Source organism: Lacerta agilis, chromosome 17 (assembly GCF_009819535.1).
Source record: "Lacerta agilis isolate rLacAgi1 chromosome 17, rLacAgi1.pri, whole genome shotgun sequence".
Lineage (NCBI taxonomy): Eukaryota > Metazoa > Chordata > Lepidosauria > Squamata > Lacertidae > Lacerta > Lacerta agilis.
The window spans coordinates 5,922,950-5,942,620 of NC_046328.1; the positions used below are offsets into that span (position 1 = coordinate 5,922,950).

Genomic DNA, 19,671 nt, shown 5'->3' on the forward strand with positions numbered 1-19,671 from the left:
ATGATGAGGTAAGGGAGGCCTTCTTTGTTGGCGTCAGGGCTAGTCCAACCATGAGGCAGAGTGAAGCAGCCACCTTGGGCCCCCAAAGTGCTGCCCCCACAGGCACTGCAGCTGCCCCACTTCTATTGTCACCAGCAGAGAAGCGGGTTCTCTTTCCAGAATATGCTCCATGCTAAGCCACAGCCCTCCCTGGTTTTGCTGTCTGGGCCTCCTTGAATGCGGACAAGGAGCAATGGATTCAAACTACAAGAAAGAAGATTCCACCTAAACATTAGGAAGAACTTCCTGACAGTAAGAGCTGTTGGACAGGGGAATTTGCTGCCAAGGAGTGTGGTGGAGTCTCCTTCTTTGGAGGTCTTTAAGCAGAGGCTTGACAGTCATCTGTCAGGAATGCTTTGGTGGTGTTTCCTGCTTGGCAGGGGGTTGGACTGGATGGCCCTTGGGGTCTCTTCCAACTCTATGATTCTATGAATGCTTTTGCCTGGCTTGGATCAGTCATTGAGATGGGAGCGTGCTTACTGGCATGGGCAATGGAGGTGTACGTAGAAACGTCTGGCTTTTTCATGCAGAGGCAAGAGTCGTATTGTTGTCCTGCCCACTTTGGCCTCTGGCCCCATCCACCACATGTCCCTGAGAAGTTGCCCATGAGGAAATGTGGCCCGTGTGCTGAAAAAAGCACCCCCTGCCCTTGCTTTCATTCTGCCTGTTAACCAATTGACACCTGTCTATCTCGGAAGACAATGCAGGAATATGCCTGTGGGGGTGAAGTCAATCCGGTGGAGGTCACAGCGCAAGGGTGCCATTTCGCCCTCAGGTGTGTGTGTGTGTGCGTGACATCACATGTTTGCATTGTGGCAGCGACCGCTGGCTCCTTTCCCTCCTCCTCTTCTACTGAATTCGGTCTAGTAACAGATAGTTGAGCAGGGGTGTGATTTGTTGACAGGATCTCACCCCTGTCAGCAATTGTACTGCAGCATTCTGCATTAACTGCAGTTTCCAGACCAAACGCTAGGAAGTCCCCACATAGAATTCATCGCACTAACCCAGACTTTGGTGAAGATGTTGCTGTGGGGCAAAGTGGGAGGGCAGTAATCTGGGCCAGATTGTTTTATTTCGGGGAATGTTGATCCCTGGGCTAGCCAGAAGAGGTTCTCCTCCCCTAAAAAGAGAGAAAAACATGTTCCGTCCTCGGCTGAGTTTTCTTTAGCCTAACCCCGTTCCACTTTGCTGACAGCTCAACCTCCCCCCCCCCCTTTCCCCTCTGAAGCGATCACGCTAAGAACCTTAGCAGAGCATTCCTGAAAATTCAGAAAAGGGGATTTTCTGACAAGCATTAGGAAAATTAAACTTCTCAAGAGCTGCCTCAATCTGGCAAGCTATTTTGAGCTTTCCCCAAAGTACAGTGAGTGAAATTGTTGACCGGGGAGGGTTGGGGGGGGGATCAGAGGAAGAAAAGTGTAATAAGCAAAAAATGAGGAATTAAGATCAGAAACCCTCGTCCCTGGGCTTCCGTGGGGCTGAGGTCTAATCGCTCCCCACTGCCCACACAATGGTAGGTAGCACCTTCAGAGAGCAATGCCCTGAGGCTGTATTAGAGAAAGGAAAGCCAAAAGCCCTCTGGGTGAGCAGATTGGGAGGGAAGGCCAGGTCTGGGTCAATAACATCTCAGAGCAAAGCGCCGAATCCATGAATCTTTCAGGGCCTGTTCACAAGGGAAGTCAACAGAACTAGGCCAAGGTGAAGTCATAAAACAGAACCTGGTCCAAAGATGTGGGGGTGGGGAGAGGAATGGGGGAGATAGCTAGGTTGGCCATATTTTGAAGAGCAAAAACCCAGACACATTTGGGGGGCACACACCCCACCACCCCACATCTCCAGTGCTTGCCCCCTCACTGACACCTTCCACGCCCACCTGCTCTCTGCCTCCCTCCCTCCCATCTCTTATCTTTGCTGTATTTGACCTCCTGCTCATGAGACCCTGCATCTCCAGGCGATGGGAGGCTGAGTGGACCCGGGAAGGCCATGCAAGGCCTAGCAGCCACCGGAAACAGCATGAAGCCAAGCACGGCCCCATGAAAGATTCTTCTTTGTTATCCTTCCAGGGGCATGGTGCAATTCACTAGTGCCCGGGGTGTGTGTGTGCAAAGACACACGCCACGCAGGGGCACAGCACAGTCACCCAGCCCTTGACACCACTGGGTGGGCGCTCGCATGTCGGACAGGTGCGGGGGGTGCTCTTTATCCTCCTTGCTCCCCAGTTCCTGCTACCAGAGCCAGGCAGGGCGGGTGCAACGGGGATCTCAGGAGAGAGCTGGATCAGTGTGGATTGTGCGCCTGGGGCAACAGCCCCTCTGGTACCTCCCATGCTATGCCACTGGTGCTTCTGCTGGCAGGTGAAGAAGAAGAAGTGTTTGGATTCGATATCCCGCTTTTCACTACCCGAAGGAGCCTCAAAGCGGCTAACATTCTCCTTTCCCTTCCTCCCCCACTACAAACACTCTGTGAGGTGAGTGGGGCTGAGAGACTTCAAAGAAGTGTGACTAGCCCAAGGTCACCCAGCAGCTGCATGTGGAGGAGTGGAGACACGAACCCAGTTCACCATATTACGAGTCTACCGCTCTTAACCTCTACACCACACTGGCAATGAAGACCTTGTTCCATCAGACTTTGGGGAAATGACTTTTAATGGTGTTCTGTTTTGGTTGTGAAAGAGATATTATATATATATCTATGCTTTTCATGATTGTGTCCCCCCCTATATTTTTAGCTGTTCTTATTTTAACTGTAATCTGCCTTGTGTCCCTGTCAGAAAAAAGTGGGACATGAATAAATATATACAGTGGTACCTTGGTTCTCAAATGCCTTGGTACGCAAACAACTTGGAACCCAAACACTGCAAACCCGGAAGTAAGTGTTCCAGTTTATGAACTTTTTTCGGAAGCCGACAATGCTCTGTTTTGAGTGTCACACTTCTGTTTTGAGTGTTACGCTGAGGTCTGTCTGTTTTTGCTATTTATTTTGCGTTTTTGTTTCTGCAGCTATTTGTGTGTGTGTGTGTGTGTGTGTGTGTGTGTGTGTGTGTGTGACTGTGTGGAGCCCAGTTCAGCTACTGATTGATTGATTGATTGTGCGACTGCATTACATTGTTTATTGCTTTTGTTTTATGGATCAATGGTCTCGTTAGACAGTAAAATTCATGCTAAATTGCTGTTTTAGGGGTTGTTTTTAAAAGTCTGGAATGGATTAATCCATTTTGCATTACTTTCTATGGGAAAACGTGCCTTGATTTTGGAACGCTTTGGTTTTGGAACACACTTCTGGAACAGGTTAAGTTTGAGAACCAAGGTGCCACTGTAATGATGATGTTGATGATTTTTGAAAACATTCCTGTTTACCCAGGCATCTGATGACAGAAATATACTGTTCCTAGAAACCCTGAGATCACTGTTTGAGATTTTTAAAATAGAATATTCCTAACCGTAACTGGTTTTAGAATGTCTTGACTGTTTGTGGGATGGTTTTGTTTTTTAAAAAATAAATTCTTTTATTATGGATGTGTTTGCCATCCTGGGTTCGTTTGGGAGGAAGCATAGATATAAATTGAATATGCAAATGAGTAATAACACCGACCGTGCAAGAGCACAACCAATTGAAAAGAAGTTAATCATACAAAAGGTATTGGAGCTTGTTGTATCTACACCTGAGTTTTTACAAATTTAGATTGGTGAAGACACCCATTTGTGTCATGGATGAGGTTCTAGCTGATGACAGGAAGCCAACTCCTTCTCCAAAGCCCCATTGTGCTGTGGGAGCAGAGAGGCTCAGTGGTAAATCTAATTGATGTGAAGCGAGTGTGTAGGCAGAGAGAGAGAGGTTCTCCATAAAGGATGACACATCCCCACCTGCTCTTTGAGATGAATCGCGGCAGCATGAAAGAATGGAGACAAAAGAGGGCTGGTTCGACCTTGGGATGTTGATGGGCAGCAGGAAAGGAATGCCAAATGCTAAGAGGGAAGGTATTGATTGGACGTGAATGGGATGAAGGATAACTGTCGGCTGCAAGGAGGAATTAATAGGTAAGGAGAAGAGAGGCACATGGGGAGGGTTGGAGGAAGCTGGCAAGTGGGTGGAAGACAATGAAAGAATAATGGAGGCGGTCCAGGTGGGAAGAGAAAGTCACCGGGACATGGGAAGATGCCTTATTTGGTCCATCTAGCTCAGTACTGACTGGTGTCCAGGGTTTCGTGAAGGGGACAGTCTCAGACCTACCTCTAGGTCAGAAAGGCCCTTCTCCCACAAAATACCAAATCAAAATCTGATGTAGGAACATATTGAGTCCGTCTAGCTCAGAATTAGCTGCACTGACTGGCAGTGGCTCTCCGGGGTTTCAGGCAGGGGACAGTTTCAGCTCTACCTAGAGATGCTGTTGGAGATTGGACCTGGGACCTTCTGCCTGATGCTCTGCCATTGAGCCATGACACACACACACCCCACAAATAAATATCCTAATATATAGGAAAGTAGGAAGCTAGTGGTGCAGAGTTGGATCGTTGTTCCATTCTCAGTATTGTCCTTACCAAGAGACGCCAGGAATTGAACATGGGACCTTTTGCATGTGAGGCACGCAAGCCTTGGCCCTTCCACAAGTGGAGGTGGATCTGTCTTGCTGGGGGTGCAAGGCATGACCCTGTCCACCTTGAGCTCTTATCCTTTCTCAGGCTGCTTCAATAAGCCTGTGTTGTGTGGAATTTGGCTGGGATGGAAGCAACCAAACAGGCATTAGCAGGGGCCCAGGAAGCACTGGTGCCTCCTCCCTGTCCATTAATATTCCACGCCTGAGCCAGTCCACTGGTTTCCCCTGCACACAGCACTATGGGCCAAAACCTGCCTAGATGAAAAGGTGCTTTGTCAACAGGGTTCCTAGCTCACATCAGTGCAAAGGCAAATGTGTAGGTGAGGCCAGCCATGGCCTGCCTTAGATGCTCCAGGGCACTTAAACTGCGCTGCATTTACAGCTGTTGCGTAGACGTAACCCAGCAGTTTAAAAAATGCATTAATTGCGTCTTTGTACAATAACCGAGGGGCAAAATGCCCATGCTGAGCCAAAACGACTTTTCTCGCTTTGTGTTTGTGTCGCGCATACGAAAAGAGAAAAGAGATCCCTTCCCGGTTTCGGCACTTTCTGTAAAGGCCTTCACATCATTTCCACACTGTTCTGACTTGCCATTTCCCCAGTCGCCGTCTTGCCCTTTGTTTGCAGACATTGCTGCTTAACCCCGTTGCCTGCACTGACTGCACGGGGTGGGGTTGTGGACTAGATAGGCCCTTGGTTCAATATCAGCAGGTCTCTTCTCATGACAGACGGACCTAGCAGCTGGTTGAATTATAACGTCATTAGAATGTGGGTAGTGAACTGCAGGCCCTCTTTATCTGGCCTCCGGGGCTCTCTGTGTGTCACACTCCCTCCTCACAGGCCCTGCTTCGCACACTTTCAGTGTTTATGCCTGGCTGGAATGTCGTTTCACTTCTTAACCCCGAAGTAGGGAACCTCATGTCTGGGTACCAATGTGGCCCTCCAGACCTCTCCATCTGGCTCTCAGAACTCTCCCTGGGGAACACCCCTCACTGGCCTTGCTTGTTTTTGCCTTGCTGGGATTTTGTCTTGAATCATGCCTTTGGCTTTCCTGTATGGAGGACAGAGGTGTGTGTGTGTGTGTGTGTGTGTGTGTGTGTGTGTAGAAATGAGCCCACTGTACAAAGGTAACATTTATATTAACCTCCCCACCCACTTTTGCCTCTGGCCCCACCCAACCACTGGTATGTGGCCCTTGGAAGTTTGCCCAAAGGGTATGTGGCCCTCAGGCTTAAAAAGATTCCCCTCCATTAGAGGCAATGTGAATGTCCTAGCTGTTGAGTTTGACCATTCACTTTTTAATAGAAAGCTGCCTGACCGTATAACAGGCTTGACCATTTGGTCTGCCTAGTATAGTGAGACAATGACTTCCCATCACCTGCCACCAGATCTTTCTGACTGGTGATTCCAGGGATTGAAGCTGTGACCTTGTGCACAAGATCAGTTGAAGACACTTTGCTGCCTGAAATTAAGGACAAAATGGCACCCAACCTGCATGTCATGCAAAGGAGCCATCTGGACTGGCAAATGAACCTCCTGCCATCAGTGTAAACAGCACAGCAACTTTCTGAGAGCAGCATACCAGCTTAGGGTGTGCAGGGGAGGCCGTGTGACACATGCATGGTGCTCTGTCCTGCAATACTTTGCCTTTGTTGCCAGCCCCCCCAGAATCTGCTACCTCACTCTGCCTAATGGTTGAGCCGGCCAAAGTCAAAGAGCAATGCAGTCGTCACTGGATGACATTGCACATCTGTACCAACATCATGTGATGTACAGGGAGGGATGGGGGAGAAATTGGGTTCGGCTCACATTCAAAGGTGTGTGTGTGTGTGTGTGTGTGTGTGTGTAAACTGGAATGCAGGCAGCCTTTCAAAATGTGCACTTCTCTGAATTTTGCAATGCACTTCTCCAGTCAAGTGATGCACACAATTACATGCATATTTTGGCAAAGTGTGCTTAAGGAGGCATATTTTGGTGAAGGTAACACTTTATATTAGGGGAGAATGCTTTGGAAGCTGTATATATTGGGAGACATTTGCACTAAAATGCTGATGAATTTCCATGAGGGTTAAGAAAAAAATCGCAAAGCAACGTGGAAATGTAAAGAACTAAATTGGAAATTGGAAAAATGAGAATCCGAGGGAAACTGAAGCTGAGAGATTCACCCATTGATGGCTGCTAGGAAATGACTGCTCACTAGTACTTAAAATGCTGATCCATCCTTTTCTTAAAAACTAAAAACTAAAAAATGTCTAGTCAGATCATTTCAGGGGTGATATGATAGCCATGTTCAAATATATAAAAGGATGTCATATGGAGGAGGGAGAAAGGTTGTTTTCTGCTGCTCCAGAGAAGCGGACACGGGGCAATGGATTCAAACTACAAGAAAGAAGATTCCACCTAAACATTAGGAAGAACTTCCTGACAGTGAGAGCTGTTTGGCAGTGGAATTTGCTACCAAGGAGTGTGGTGGAGTCTCCTTCTTTGGAGGTCTTTAAGCGGAGGCTTGACAGCCATCTGTCAGGAATGCTTTGATGGTGTTTCCTGCTTGGCAGGGGGTTGGACTGGATGGCCCTTGTGGTCTCTTCCAACTCTATGATTCTATGAAGTGGTGATCCCTACCCTGGTTTAAAAACAACTGATTAATTAACTGCAAAAAAGTTTTGTTTTTTTAAAGGAATGATGCTGCAGTTTTGCCACCTGCCATTGCATCTTATCTTTGCCCAATGGTAGGACCGGAAGAAGTCAAACAACTTTGTCAAGCAGTTTATTCTACAGCTGGCTTTTCAGTTTGCACCCTCTCCTCCACGCCCAAAGATGATTGTATCTGAAGTCCACCTGGTAGCTTAAACCCATTGCTCCGATGCTCACTCACTGCTTTGCTTCACCTGTGCTTCATCCATTATCTAAATGAAGTGTGAAAGTCTTTTCTGCAGTTACTTACCACAGCACTGTGAGCATGCAGAGTTCATTCATCTTCATAGTCAGCTAGCTGGGAAAAAATAACTCCTGTTCTTAAATTGCATCTTTTGGCTGCCCCGATGTTCGTTTTCTGGATCAATGCAGATTATTATTAACTGGCAATTATTTTTGCATTTGGTGGAGAGAAATAATCTCTACAAGGAAGAGGCAGATCACTGGCAGAGGAAGGTGCACCCAGGCAGTATTATATAAATTCTCTAGGGCTGCATTTCTAAAGCATTAAAAATTAACCCCACTCCATTTTGACTGCATTTAGACATGCATATTCATCATCTGATGACTGTAACGTCAGGTGACAACTTGCATATCTCCCAAAGGTATATGAGACAAAAAATTCTGAACTTAGAAGCTTCCTCATCAAGGAGAGAGCTAGACTGTAACTTTCCTTCCTGACGACATAATAATAATAATAATAATAATAATAATAATAATAATAATAATTATTATTATTATTATTATTATTATTATTATTTGTACCCCACCCATCTGACTGGGTTGCCACAACCACTCTGGTTGGCTTCCAACAAATATAAAAATATAATAAAACTTCCCTATAACAGGGCTGCCTTCAGATGTCTTCTAAAAGTTGTATAATTATTTATCTCCTTGACCTCTGATGGGAAGGTGTTCCACAGGGCCGGCGCACCTACTGAAAAGGCCCTCTGCCTGTAACTTCACTTATTGCAGTGAGGAAACCGCCAGAAGGCCCTCAGAGCTGGACCTCAGTGTCTGAGCTGAACAATGGGGGTGGAGATGCTCCTTCAGGTATACAGAGCTGAGGCTGTTTAGGGCTTTAAAGGTCAGCACCAACACTTTGAATTGCGCTCGGAAATGTACTGGGAGCCAATGTAGTTCTTTTAGTAGAACTGGTGTTACACAGTCCCGGTGGCTGCTCCCAGTCACCAATCTAGCTGCCGTATTCTGGATTAGGTGTAGTTCCCAAGTCACCTTCAAAGGTAGCCCCATGTAGAATGCATTGGCAGTGTTCAAAGTATTCTGGCAAGAGAGTGTGCAGGCAGGTAGGGTCTCAGCTGGCATGGTGGAGCTGGTAGAGTGCAATGGAGCTGTCTCAAGTGGAGCTGGTAGACAGCCGCCCTGCGCACAAAATTAAACTGTGCCTCCATGGATAGCAGTGAGTCCAAAATGACTCCCAGGCTGCGCACCTGGTCCTTCAGGAGCACAGTTACCCAGTTCAGGAGCAGGGAGTCCCGCATACCTGCACCTCTGTGATGTCAAGAGATTGGGCACTTTTAAGTCCCAGAGTCAGGACTTCAAAGCATCCTTGCAAAGACCCCTTCACTGTACTTTAAAGCGCCCAAGGCCAAGGCTTTGCCACCCATCATCTGATGGGCTGTAGAGCCAATGGACAACAAGGAGTAAACTTTAAGGCATTCAGACCTGCATCCCTACAGTTGCACTCAGATGGCTCTTTATTCCATCATCACAGATGTTTTCTTACCTGTTCTTTTTTCACTTTTTAATGTGATCTTTCGCACAACATGAAAGCCAGTCCTGGAAATCTAGGGGGATGTTGCAGAAGTTTAGCACTCACCTCCATGTTAATTGCTTCCAAAAAAAAAAACACAAAAAACAACCCCAATCCATTTGCAACCCTGATGACTTGCGGGCATTTTGTGTTGATGGAATCTGGGGCAGTATACCGACATTCAGCTCCCACCATTTAAAATTTAGCACAGCATGGTGGCCTATCGATGAAAAAGCCACAGTTTCAAAACACAGCAAGATACTGCGATGTAAAAGGAATGTTAGAAAAATCGGGACAGAAGGGCTGACATTATAACAAGCAAAACTATCACAATAAACCCCATGTCTGAATGCAGCTTGCTTGACCCACATCTGATGCAACATATGGGGGGGGGGAAAGGTCTTATGGGGTAAATTGGAAACCCTGGCAGGTCAGGTTTGTAATACAGGCCACATGAGATTGCATGATATAAAATACCTGATTTTGCAGATTAGTATTGGTTTCCTGTGCAACCTCCCCACAAAATGGAATCTTGTTTGCTATTTTTTTCAAAAAATTTATTTTCCCATGTAAGTTGCCTTCCATCAGAATATTTCCCAAACATCTTTTTTTAAGAACCACTGAGCACAGATAACACTTGCTGCTTGGGACCTTTACTCAAAGTGCTCCTCAGGGTTCCATTGAAACCAAATCATCCACCATTTTAATTGTTCACAAATGGTTGTAGGTTTTTTGTTTTGTCCCAGTTCGCCAAATTAAAGGCAGAAAGGTGAGTGGAAAACAAAAAGAAAGCAAGAAAGCAAAAGGGTTTCTAGTGTACTGTTATGCATTTTCATGTAGCCGTTCCATATAGTTCCTTAGTTCTTTACATCCCCCCAGGTCCATGTCCTGACAAACCCACTTGATATCATCCTCACTGCTGGTCAAGATCGAGTTGACGGTAGGGCAGCCGCCATCTGAAGAGATGGTGGTAAAAGTGGTGAACTTGACTCGCTTCCGCTTGGAGGTTGGCGAAGTGGTCTGCTCGCTCTTCTGCTCCTTCCCTTCGGGGGTGGCAGTGGGGTCCGAGGACCGGAAGACTTGGCCGTTGAGGTTCTTCTGGGTGTTGGCATCCAGGAGGTACTTGCTCTCCTCCAAGTCTATGCCTTGGTCAATGGCCGTGATGCACTCCTCTTGCTGGGTGGAAAAATTGAGGTGGTTCTCCAGCAGCTCTGTCCTATTGCTTAGTCCTACCCAGTCATGAGAGTGGCTCAGGCCTTCTTGCTCTTCAAAGGGAGCCTGCTTGTGCCTATACTTCAAGGCAAAGGTGATGCAGTTGATAAGGAAGACTAGAATGGCCAAGCAAAAGACGCCTAACAAAGCATACATCCCAATCTCCAAGTCACTTAGGCCCCTGGGTGTCTCCACAAGGTCATTCTCTTCCAGATCTCCATTGCTCATTGGCAAGTCCACCTGTGCCGGCAAGCTGGTGAAGTCTATTGGGATGTTTTGCATATGGCTGTCATCATCTAGAAGGCTCTCGCGGTCCTCCTTTTTACTAAGAATTGACTTCTGTGTGCTGGCCCCCCTGGTTTCTTCCTGTCCCATCGACGAGCTGTAATAAGGTCCATCTTGTCGAGACCTCTCCTGCAGGGTTGTCTTCTGACGCCTGTCACTGGTGTGGTTTTCCAAGTGCACGCCGGCCCCAACCTGCTTGCTGTCACTGGTGTTGGGGTTGGCATCATTTTGACCAAACTTGACCTTGATGTTCCCAGTCCCGACAGCCATGACGCTCTTCCGTTTAGATTTCTGGCACGATTCACTGATCACCATCTCCACCTTCACCAACAGCCCCTGGCCTTCTGACTCAGCAACCACGAGGGGCCATTTGAATTTGGGACTCTGGAGAATGGAGACCACCTTCTCATCTACGGATGTGGCCACCAGAGAGAAGTCCTTGACATCATATAGGTCCAAGGGCATGACTGCCCCATCACTGAACTGGATCCAGCAACTTATAGCAGCTTCCTGTAAGGGAAACGATGACAACATCATCATTCTGAGAAACCTATAAGAGTTAAAAACCACAGGGTTGCTATGATACAAAGGGACAACGTAACAGGCATTTCAAGTTATGCATGGTGGGGGGAGAGAAAAGTCCCCCCGCCTCTCTCGTAACACTAGGACTCAGGGACCTCCAATGAAGGTGAATGTTGGAAGATTCAGGACAGACAAAAGAAACAGGTGGGTAGCCGTGTTGGTCTGCCATAGTCGAAACAAAATAGAAAATTCTTTCCAGTAGCTGAAGAGTATCTGAAGAAGTGTGCATGCACACAAAAGCTCATACCAAGAACAAACTCAGTTGGTCTCTAAGGTGCTACTGGAAAGAATTTTCTATTTTGTTTAGACAAAAGAAAGCACTTCTCCACACAATATTTAGTTAAACTATGGAACTTAATCCTACAAAAGGTAGCTACTGCAGAAGCTATCATGAAGGAACCAGAAAGCTTTCCTGAGGTTATACATCAACACAACATATATTTGTAGAAAGACTAATTTAAATGAAATTCAAACAGAAATAGATTTCCATCTTATTAAAAGCCGAGGACTTAGTACAGGAGGGTGCCTTATGCCAGGTGTGTCTATCTAGTTCAGTCTTGTCCACTCCAACTGTCAGAATCTCTTAAGGGTCTCAGAAAGAAGTAGAACCATGTTTTTAACTGGAGATGCCAGGGATTGAACCTGGGGGACCTTCTGCATGTAAAGCAGGGGCTCAACCACTGACATCAGTTGAGCATCAGGGTGACACCATCTGATTGCCAAGTAGAAAACTGACCTTGTGGGCCCAAACTGGCACAACTGGCAAGCCAAAATTGACCTGCAGGCCAGAGGTTCTCCACACCCGCCGCACATGGTCATCACAAAGCTCACACTGAGCAAACTGAACCTCCTTTTCCTTTTTTGGTTCACGGTGGAGAATTATAGAGCAGGCCCCTTTCCCTAATCCTGAGTGTCGTCGTCCCCGCCCCTCCAAAGTGCTTCAGTAGCATATCAAAGAAACAATCTCCCCAGCCTGGAGTCACAGCTATGGAGGAAATTTAATTCCACACCGAGCCATTCGTTTTTATTTCTATTCTATGAAAAACAAGGGCTACGTTTTAAATAGTCAAAGGTAATAAGATTTGTTTTCCACAGAAGTGGTAAGAGACTTATATCCCCCCTGAGGTCTCTGGTACATGCTTTGAAACACTAATAAATTGCATGTCAAACAGCATCACAGGTGATTGGATCATTTACTACTGCTCTGTATTCAAACTGGATGGGGGGAAAGCACAAGTAATTACTTACTGTATTTATGATTTCTAAAAACCACTTTATATAAAAGATAAAGTCTCCTTGCAAAGCACACAGGGCATGATGGAATGCAGGCTTTGGACCTAGTGCTAGCCAGGAAGAAAAACATCAGAGTCCCAAGACTCCCAGGATTGAAAGGGGGCTTCTAAAAACCATTGGGCCAAGTTCAGGGTTCTTTGTTTTATCTATCCTTATTTCACTTATTTACCACCTTTTTCTTCACATGGTTCTTCTCCCCATTTCAACCAAGAGCAGTTCATTCAGGACTGTGAGCCCAATTTTCTGGAACTCCCTCCTGGTTGAGATCAGACAAGCCCCTCTTCCTGTTGAACTTTGAGCAATTGCAAGTTGTATTATGCAAAGGCGTAGGAAGGTCAGGTGGTACCCGGTGCGGAAAATTTATTGTCCCCCCCCATTGATTCCCCCCCCCCTGCAAAAATGGTTTTACGTTATTTCACATTTTCTTACAAAGGAATAATAACAAGTAAAATTAATAAAAAACTTTTATTTATATCCCACCCTCCCCGGCCGAAGTCAGGCTCAGGGTGGCTAACATCAGATACATAACATTGGTATAAAATCAAACAATAATTAAATTACCTCCTAAAAACATCTCAAAATCAAATTAAAGTCTAATTCGATGGCTTTCCACAGGGTTAGGGTTGGGAACAGTAAGTGCTCCACTGAACTGAAATTTCAGCCTTCACGACATAGGAAAACAGCCAAGTAAACAGCTATTTTGGTGGAGGAGGGTCAAGATATTAACCGATATGCATGAAATTTCATATATAGCTATATAACCCCTAGTATAGTAAGATAAGACCTTTGGAGCAGGCATTTAAAAAAAAGTTTTTTATGAACCGCCCTAGTAGGGCAGTAATTGTTCCTTGATAATTTGTCACCCCCTCCATTATGGAAACTGGGGCGGTCCGCCCCCTACGCCCCCCTTGCTATGCCCATAGTATTATGTCTGTTTACTGAACTTAAGGTTTTTTGTTTGTTTGCTTGCTTTAAGGTCCATATTATCTTGATTGATGAGCTGTTTTAATGTTTGGACTGTGCCCAAGACAATTTGCTGCCTGAGGCAAAGGAAAAATGGCGCACGTATGCACCCATTCCACATACAGGAGCAAATCCTGGCAACAGGGCATGGCATGGGCAGATTAAAAAGCTGGAGGGCAAGGTGTATGACACACAGCTGTCTCCTCCAATAGAAGGGGATGGTCTGGGAACTGAGGAGGAGGAGTTGAGCAGCACCATGGCCTCCCAGCACATTCTGCCTGAGGCAGTCACCTAACTCAGCCCAATGGCAGGACTGGTCCCACTGTGTATACAACTTTCTGACCATCTATGGAGAAAACCAGTCTCTCAGTGGACAAGATTAGGATGGACCAGAGCTCAGGGGCAGAGCATCCCCCAGGGATGTAGAAAGTCCCAGATTCAATCTTCGGCATCTCCAGGTAGGCTTTCTGTCTGAAACCCTGAAGGGCTACTCTGTGCTGAGCTAGATGGGCCAAAGGTCTGATTCAGTATAAGACAGCTTCCTAGATAATAAATAGATAAACCTTGACAAGTTCCTAACAATGCTGACACTGTGCAGAGGCTCCTACCGTATGCTCAACAATGTCTTACCGTACGCACAACATCCCTCCCGCTTTCCCCTCACCAACTGCTTTGCAAACCCAATGTTGACCTTGGACACAGCGGAAGGATCATTTACAAACTCCCTGATCTCTTTTCCAGGTTTTGTCCTGCCACCTGGTTTCATTTCTTCCCCTGACCCCCCACTGCGCTGAAAGGATGGATTCGGATATGACTAAATTTCCTCGGGAAGTGAAATGCACAGCTTGCTAGGGGCTTAGTGCCACCAACCCTGCTTCTTTTGAGCTGATTTCAAGGTAGCGATTTTAGCTCTGCTGGTCAGCAAAGGATGAACTGCCTGTCCTGGCTTTCTAGTTGTGTGTTGCTTGATTGCTGAACACTATAAAGAGAAAGGGAGAGAATGTGCACTGGGGAAGGGGGAGAACTTCATCCTGATTGCTCTACCAAGACGTCAGCCTTATGTTACTTCTTCCCAACCCCACCAAAACCATCTGAAAGAGAGATGAATGAGCATCATATTCTCTCTGAGCAGGAAATTTACCCATTATTCACCGTGGGTTATAGCAAAGCAAACAGTCTAATCTGCCAACACTTAAATGATATCGAGCGTCAGAACAACTTGGCCACAATAAGGAAATTTTGCCCATGGTACAACCATTTTCCATCCTCCCACTTTGATCCTCTGGCACCCTATCTGCAAAACCTAGCAACTCCAAAATATAGACGTGCTTTTACCCTTGCAAGATTGATTGTATTGCCCTCGGCTGTACTTGAGGGACGATTCCAACAGATTCCATATGAAAAATGCTTATGCCCATGCGGAGATGGCAGCACCAAATCAGTGGCGCATGTCCTCCTCATGAGCACTCATTACAAAGACCTGAGGAATGAGATTATCACCCCTCTTTTATTGTCCACTCCGGGTCACCCAACCCACTGCCACAGTGTCTTTTCTCCTGGCAGATCAAGAGGAGCAGATGACTGCAAAGGTTGCAAGGTTTCAAGCTGGGGCAATCAGAATAAGGTCCACTATTTGATTGCTGCTTCAGGACCCTAAACTGTGTTTTACATAATCGACTTTTTATTTTGTTCTGTGTTTATCACAGTGTTCTTTGTTGCTATGGCCAACGGCTGACGCAAATAAAGTTTCATTCATTCTTCTACCCAGTATTTGCTTTGATAAAAGGGTTTCAGGGGGTGGAACATAACTTGAGAGTCAGCAACTGACAGTTCTTGGGCCAAATGAATGCACACAAAGCCAATCTCATACACAAAAGAAGTCTGTAAATAGGAATGGGAGAATCTCTCAACTTCGTTTCCCCCCAGTTTCTCGTTTTTCCACTCATCAGTTCAGTTGTGCACATTGCCACCTCACTTTGAGTTTATTGTTTATTAAGTCCTCATGAAAATTCATCAGCATTTTAGTGTGAATTTCTCTTAATGTACAATTTGTGTGAAATTTTTGTCCAACATACACCCAGCCCCAAAATATAACTCATTTTTATGTTACTTTTGCTAATGATGGAGGTGGCTGCCCCTGCTCCCCCTGCCTGCCAACCCCACCCATTGGGGGGCCAACTTGAATAAAATATTGGGGGGGTTGCAGGTAACCCCCACCCTGCATAATTGATCACCCTTCTTTACACCTCAACTATCCCCTTGCCTCTCCCCTCACAGCTTTCCCCAAGCGCTACCTCATTTTAAAGGAGAGGCAGGTGCTTCACAGCGTGGTCTTGGTGAAATGGATTATAGTTCCATTTCTTAATTTGCATATGCCCATTGTATGCAAATCTGCAGTCACTTTTGTGCTTTTGTCGGTGGCCTCAGAAAAGGCAAACAAGGCTTCCTACCTGTTTTGGCACCTGGAGGATTTCCTGTGCGACCGCCGTAGCAAAAATAGCCTTGTTGCTTCCTGGGCTCAGTTGTAAGGAGAGGGAAAGGCCGGTCACCAGTTGGACCCCCAGGTCAGTAATAGTCACCTTCTCGTCGAGGACAGTCACAGTCTTTTCAGCCAAGATGGCGTCAGAAAGTGGAGACAGAATCTGTTCAGGGAAACCAAGGCAACCCCTTCAGAACCCACAACGAGAGCCATACTTCTTAAAACCTTTTAGTCCTGACTTTCCATGATAGATAGATAGATAGATAGATAGATAGATAGATAGATAGATAGAGAGATAGAGAGAGAGAGAGAGAGACCATCTTTTTCGCTCAATAGGGCGCACCGGACCATAGGGCGCACCTCGTTTTTAGAGGAGGAAACAAGAAAAAAAATATTTTTCTGGTTTTCCTCCTCTAAAAGCCCTTTTTTTGAGGATCAGCTAAAAGTTTTGCAGCTTTTTTTGCAAAGGGAGAAAAGCAAAGCTCCTTTTGCAATGGGGGAAAAGCAAAGAAGAAAAGTCCCATTTTTATGGGGTTCAACTCACATTTCTGCAGCTTCTGAAGGAAAGGGAGCCATTTCTACAGTTTCCAGACATATAATCTAATCAGCCATGTCGCTGGGGAAACAAACAACCTCCCTCTGCAGCACATTCAACAATGGAGGCCTGGGCAAGGGGGTGGAGCTGAAAGGGAGCCAGGGACTCTTATCTCTCTCCCGATCTCTTCCTGATCAGCTGCTGAGTGGGGTCCTTTCAACACCCCCTTTTCTCTTTGTAAAATAAAAAGCACTATCTGCTTTTGGCCCCTGGGCAATTCGGCTCCAGGGACCACCATTCGCTCCATAAGACGCACAGATATTTCCCCTTAATTTTCAGGAGGAAAAAAGTGTGTCTTACGGAGCGAAAAATACGGTAGATAAGATTAGCAGACCATCATAAATAATCCCCTGGGCGGTTTATGACAAGCATGCCCAGGACAGCTAAAAACAATAGTAAATAGAAAAATGACCAGACAAACAAATTAAACGTAGCAGCAAGATCTATCAAATAATAAGCACCAAGTAGGCAATTACAGAAGAGCAGCAACAACAACAACCACAAAATAAATAGTAGGAATGGAAATCAATAATTGCAAAGGCCAATGCCTTTCTTCTTTGAAGGAAGCTTTCACAGAAGCGGTAACACAGCATCCATCAAATGGCTGAGTTGACCGTACGGTAGAAGTCAACATGGTACCCTCCAGAGACTCATTCCAGGCCATTCACCATGCTGGGCTGGGATCAACGGGAGTTGTAGCACAGTGACACCTGGAGAGCATTAAGTTGCCTCTAGGGACCAGCTGTGAAAAAGGCCCCCCTGAGAATGGGAACCCTGACAAAAGACAACTCTTGCAGGTATCCTGAAAAGGCAAGAAACTGCAAGGCTGCAATTAGGGATGGAAGAGAATTGAATTCGGTCCACATTTGCTTGAAAATTTGCACCTTCTGGGCTAATAATACATGTACTGGAAAACCAATCAGCCTTTGAGTTTCACACCTCTATGAATTTCATGGTAATGCTTTTGCTCAAAAGACGTTTGAAAATGCACTTCAAAATTACGTTATTTTAGGATAATATAATTTAGAAATGCATAGCACGAGGTAAAATACAGATTTGGGTACAGATTTTGTGATCATATGATATTTCAGTGCATAGTTATTGGTATTTTTAATATATATATTACATTGTTTTATGTAGACCACTTAGAGGATTTTGTCCCTTAAGCAGGATATAAATTTTGTAACATAAATAAGCATTTTAAAACAAACAGATTTAAAAATGAAATAAAATTGCAGTTCGAAACAAAACTAGGATGGAACAGACTTATGAATGAACAGAAGCAAATCTGACTTATTTAATATTCTGTTGATGTTTTTGTTGTCGTCCTGTCTTTTCCCCAGATCAATCAATCAATCAATCAATTAATCAACCAATCAGTAAAATTATCAGCTCAAATGGCAGTAGATAGTTCTATCATCTATCTATCTATCTATCTATCTATCTATCTATCTATCTATCTATCTATCTATCTATCTATCATCTGTCCATCTGTCTATCTATCTATCTATCTATCTGAACAGGCATTTATGTTAATTCCAATGTGAAGCATCATTGTTTAAAAAATATTCTCCCACCCCCCTTTCCTGTTGTGTAGGGTAGAATGACTCTTCTATGATAGTTCATCACGCAACATACAGTACACACACACACACACACACACACACACACACACACACACACACTGTATATAGGTTCACAAGCATTAAACAAGATGGAATTAAACAAGATGGATGTGAGCTGAGCTATCACTCTCTAAGATCTTGGCATCTCAAAAGCAGCTGACTTTGACGATTTCTCGAGTGACAGGCTATACATATTCTTCCAGGTGGATGGGCCAACTAGCATTCCCTGCCTCCCTCCCTCTCGCTTCCAATTCCCTTCCCAGATATACATTCTCTATATTTATGGACAGTCACAGAAGGTAAGATGAGACTCTCAGCTTTTGCAACATATAAATATAGATTGCTACCGAGGGCTGCAGTTTCCCCACTTCCTACCTGTTGAGGAAAAGCAATTTGTTCAACTGGTAAGGATAAGGGGCCAGCGGTCAGTGAAGCAGGGCAGCATCGCTCACCTGTCTTCTGAGCACTGAGCATCACTGCTGGTTCCTGAGAGGGAGGGGGCAGGAAGGGCAGCATGGTGCAGGTGCAGCAGCAGAGCCAATCCGATGCTCCTGCCGCCATGCTCGCACCATGCTGAGCTCCTTGCATCTTGCCTTTCCCCCTCTCAGGAACTGGCAGTGGCTCTCTGTGCTTCGAAGACCTGTGCTCCCTGCTCCCTGCAATGGGCAGGGCCAAGCCCTACCATAAGGCAGATTGAGACAGCTTCCTTCGCCAGCAAATGCTGAGGGATGGAAACTGTCTGGAAAGGTGTGCCATGTGGTCTGCCCTGCAGCCCCTAAGCTGGCTGGCTGCCCTTGCATGGCTGACACACCTATGAGGCGATCTGAGGTGACCTGCCTCATGTTGCATGTTCTGGGGGGGGGGGGAGAGATCCTGATCCGGCCTTGGTGGTTTCCAATTCAGCTTTGGGTAAGCTGAAGATGCAGCCAAAAGCCAAAGCCAGGGAGAGCACCAAGAGGGAGCACTCCTGCAGAATGTCTGCATTTCTGCTGGTCTCCTCCCATCCCACCAGGGCACGGGCCCAGATCTGCGAGGAGGTCGTGTTGGTGGCCCACCTTGTCTCCGGTGCCAAATGGTCTTGGGCCAGTCCTGGCTACTGGGATATGGCCAAGGCAGTTGTCTGTTGCCTAATAGGCACCTTGGGAGGTTCTATGTCCTAAAAAGTGGGTGTTTTCAAAATATAATAGAGAAAGTTTTCATTTTTTTAAAAAAGGAAAAAAAATTTTTTGGGGGGGGATGCAAATTGGGCATACCCCCCACCTCTTTCCCCCAACCTATAGCACTGAAACGAAGAGAGGCTGAAAGCTGCTAATATCAATATGAAGGGGAAAGTTAACACAACCATATATTATGGGATGTGCCAGGTACACTTTGTCCTGTAGAGTCTTTGTTCGTTTACTGGATGAATGGGAACCAGTCTGCCATGAAAGTCTCTTTCTCTTTTGCCCTCTAGCCACACAATGCCAGTTTTAGGTCCGTTTTTCAGAAAGTGCTATGCCCTAAATTACGTTCTACAATTTTTGTACTTTTAAACCC

The 19,671-nt window shown here is 45.8% G+C and overlaps 1 protein-coding gene across 1 annotated transcript in view; it reads right to left on the reverse strand.

Annotated features, from left to right (window-relative positions):
- Positions 1-9,651: 9,651 nt before the first annotated feature.
- LOC117038809 (transmembrane protein 132D-like) overlaps positions 9,652-19,671 on the reverse strand; it is a 128,412-nt gene continuing 118,392 nt past the window's right edge. The window contains exons 5-6 of the mRNA XM_033135750.1: positions 15,887-16,078; positions 9,652-11,108 (exon numbers count right to left, since the gene is read on the reverse strand). Coding sequence (XP_032991641.1) covers positions 9,924-11,108; positions 15,887-16,078 — 1,377 coding nt within the window. The 3' untranslated portion in view covers positions 9,652-9,923. The remainder of the gene's footprint in view (positions 11,109-15,886; positions 16,079-19,671) is intronic.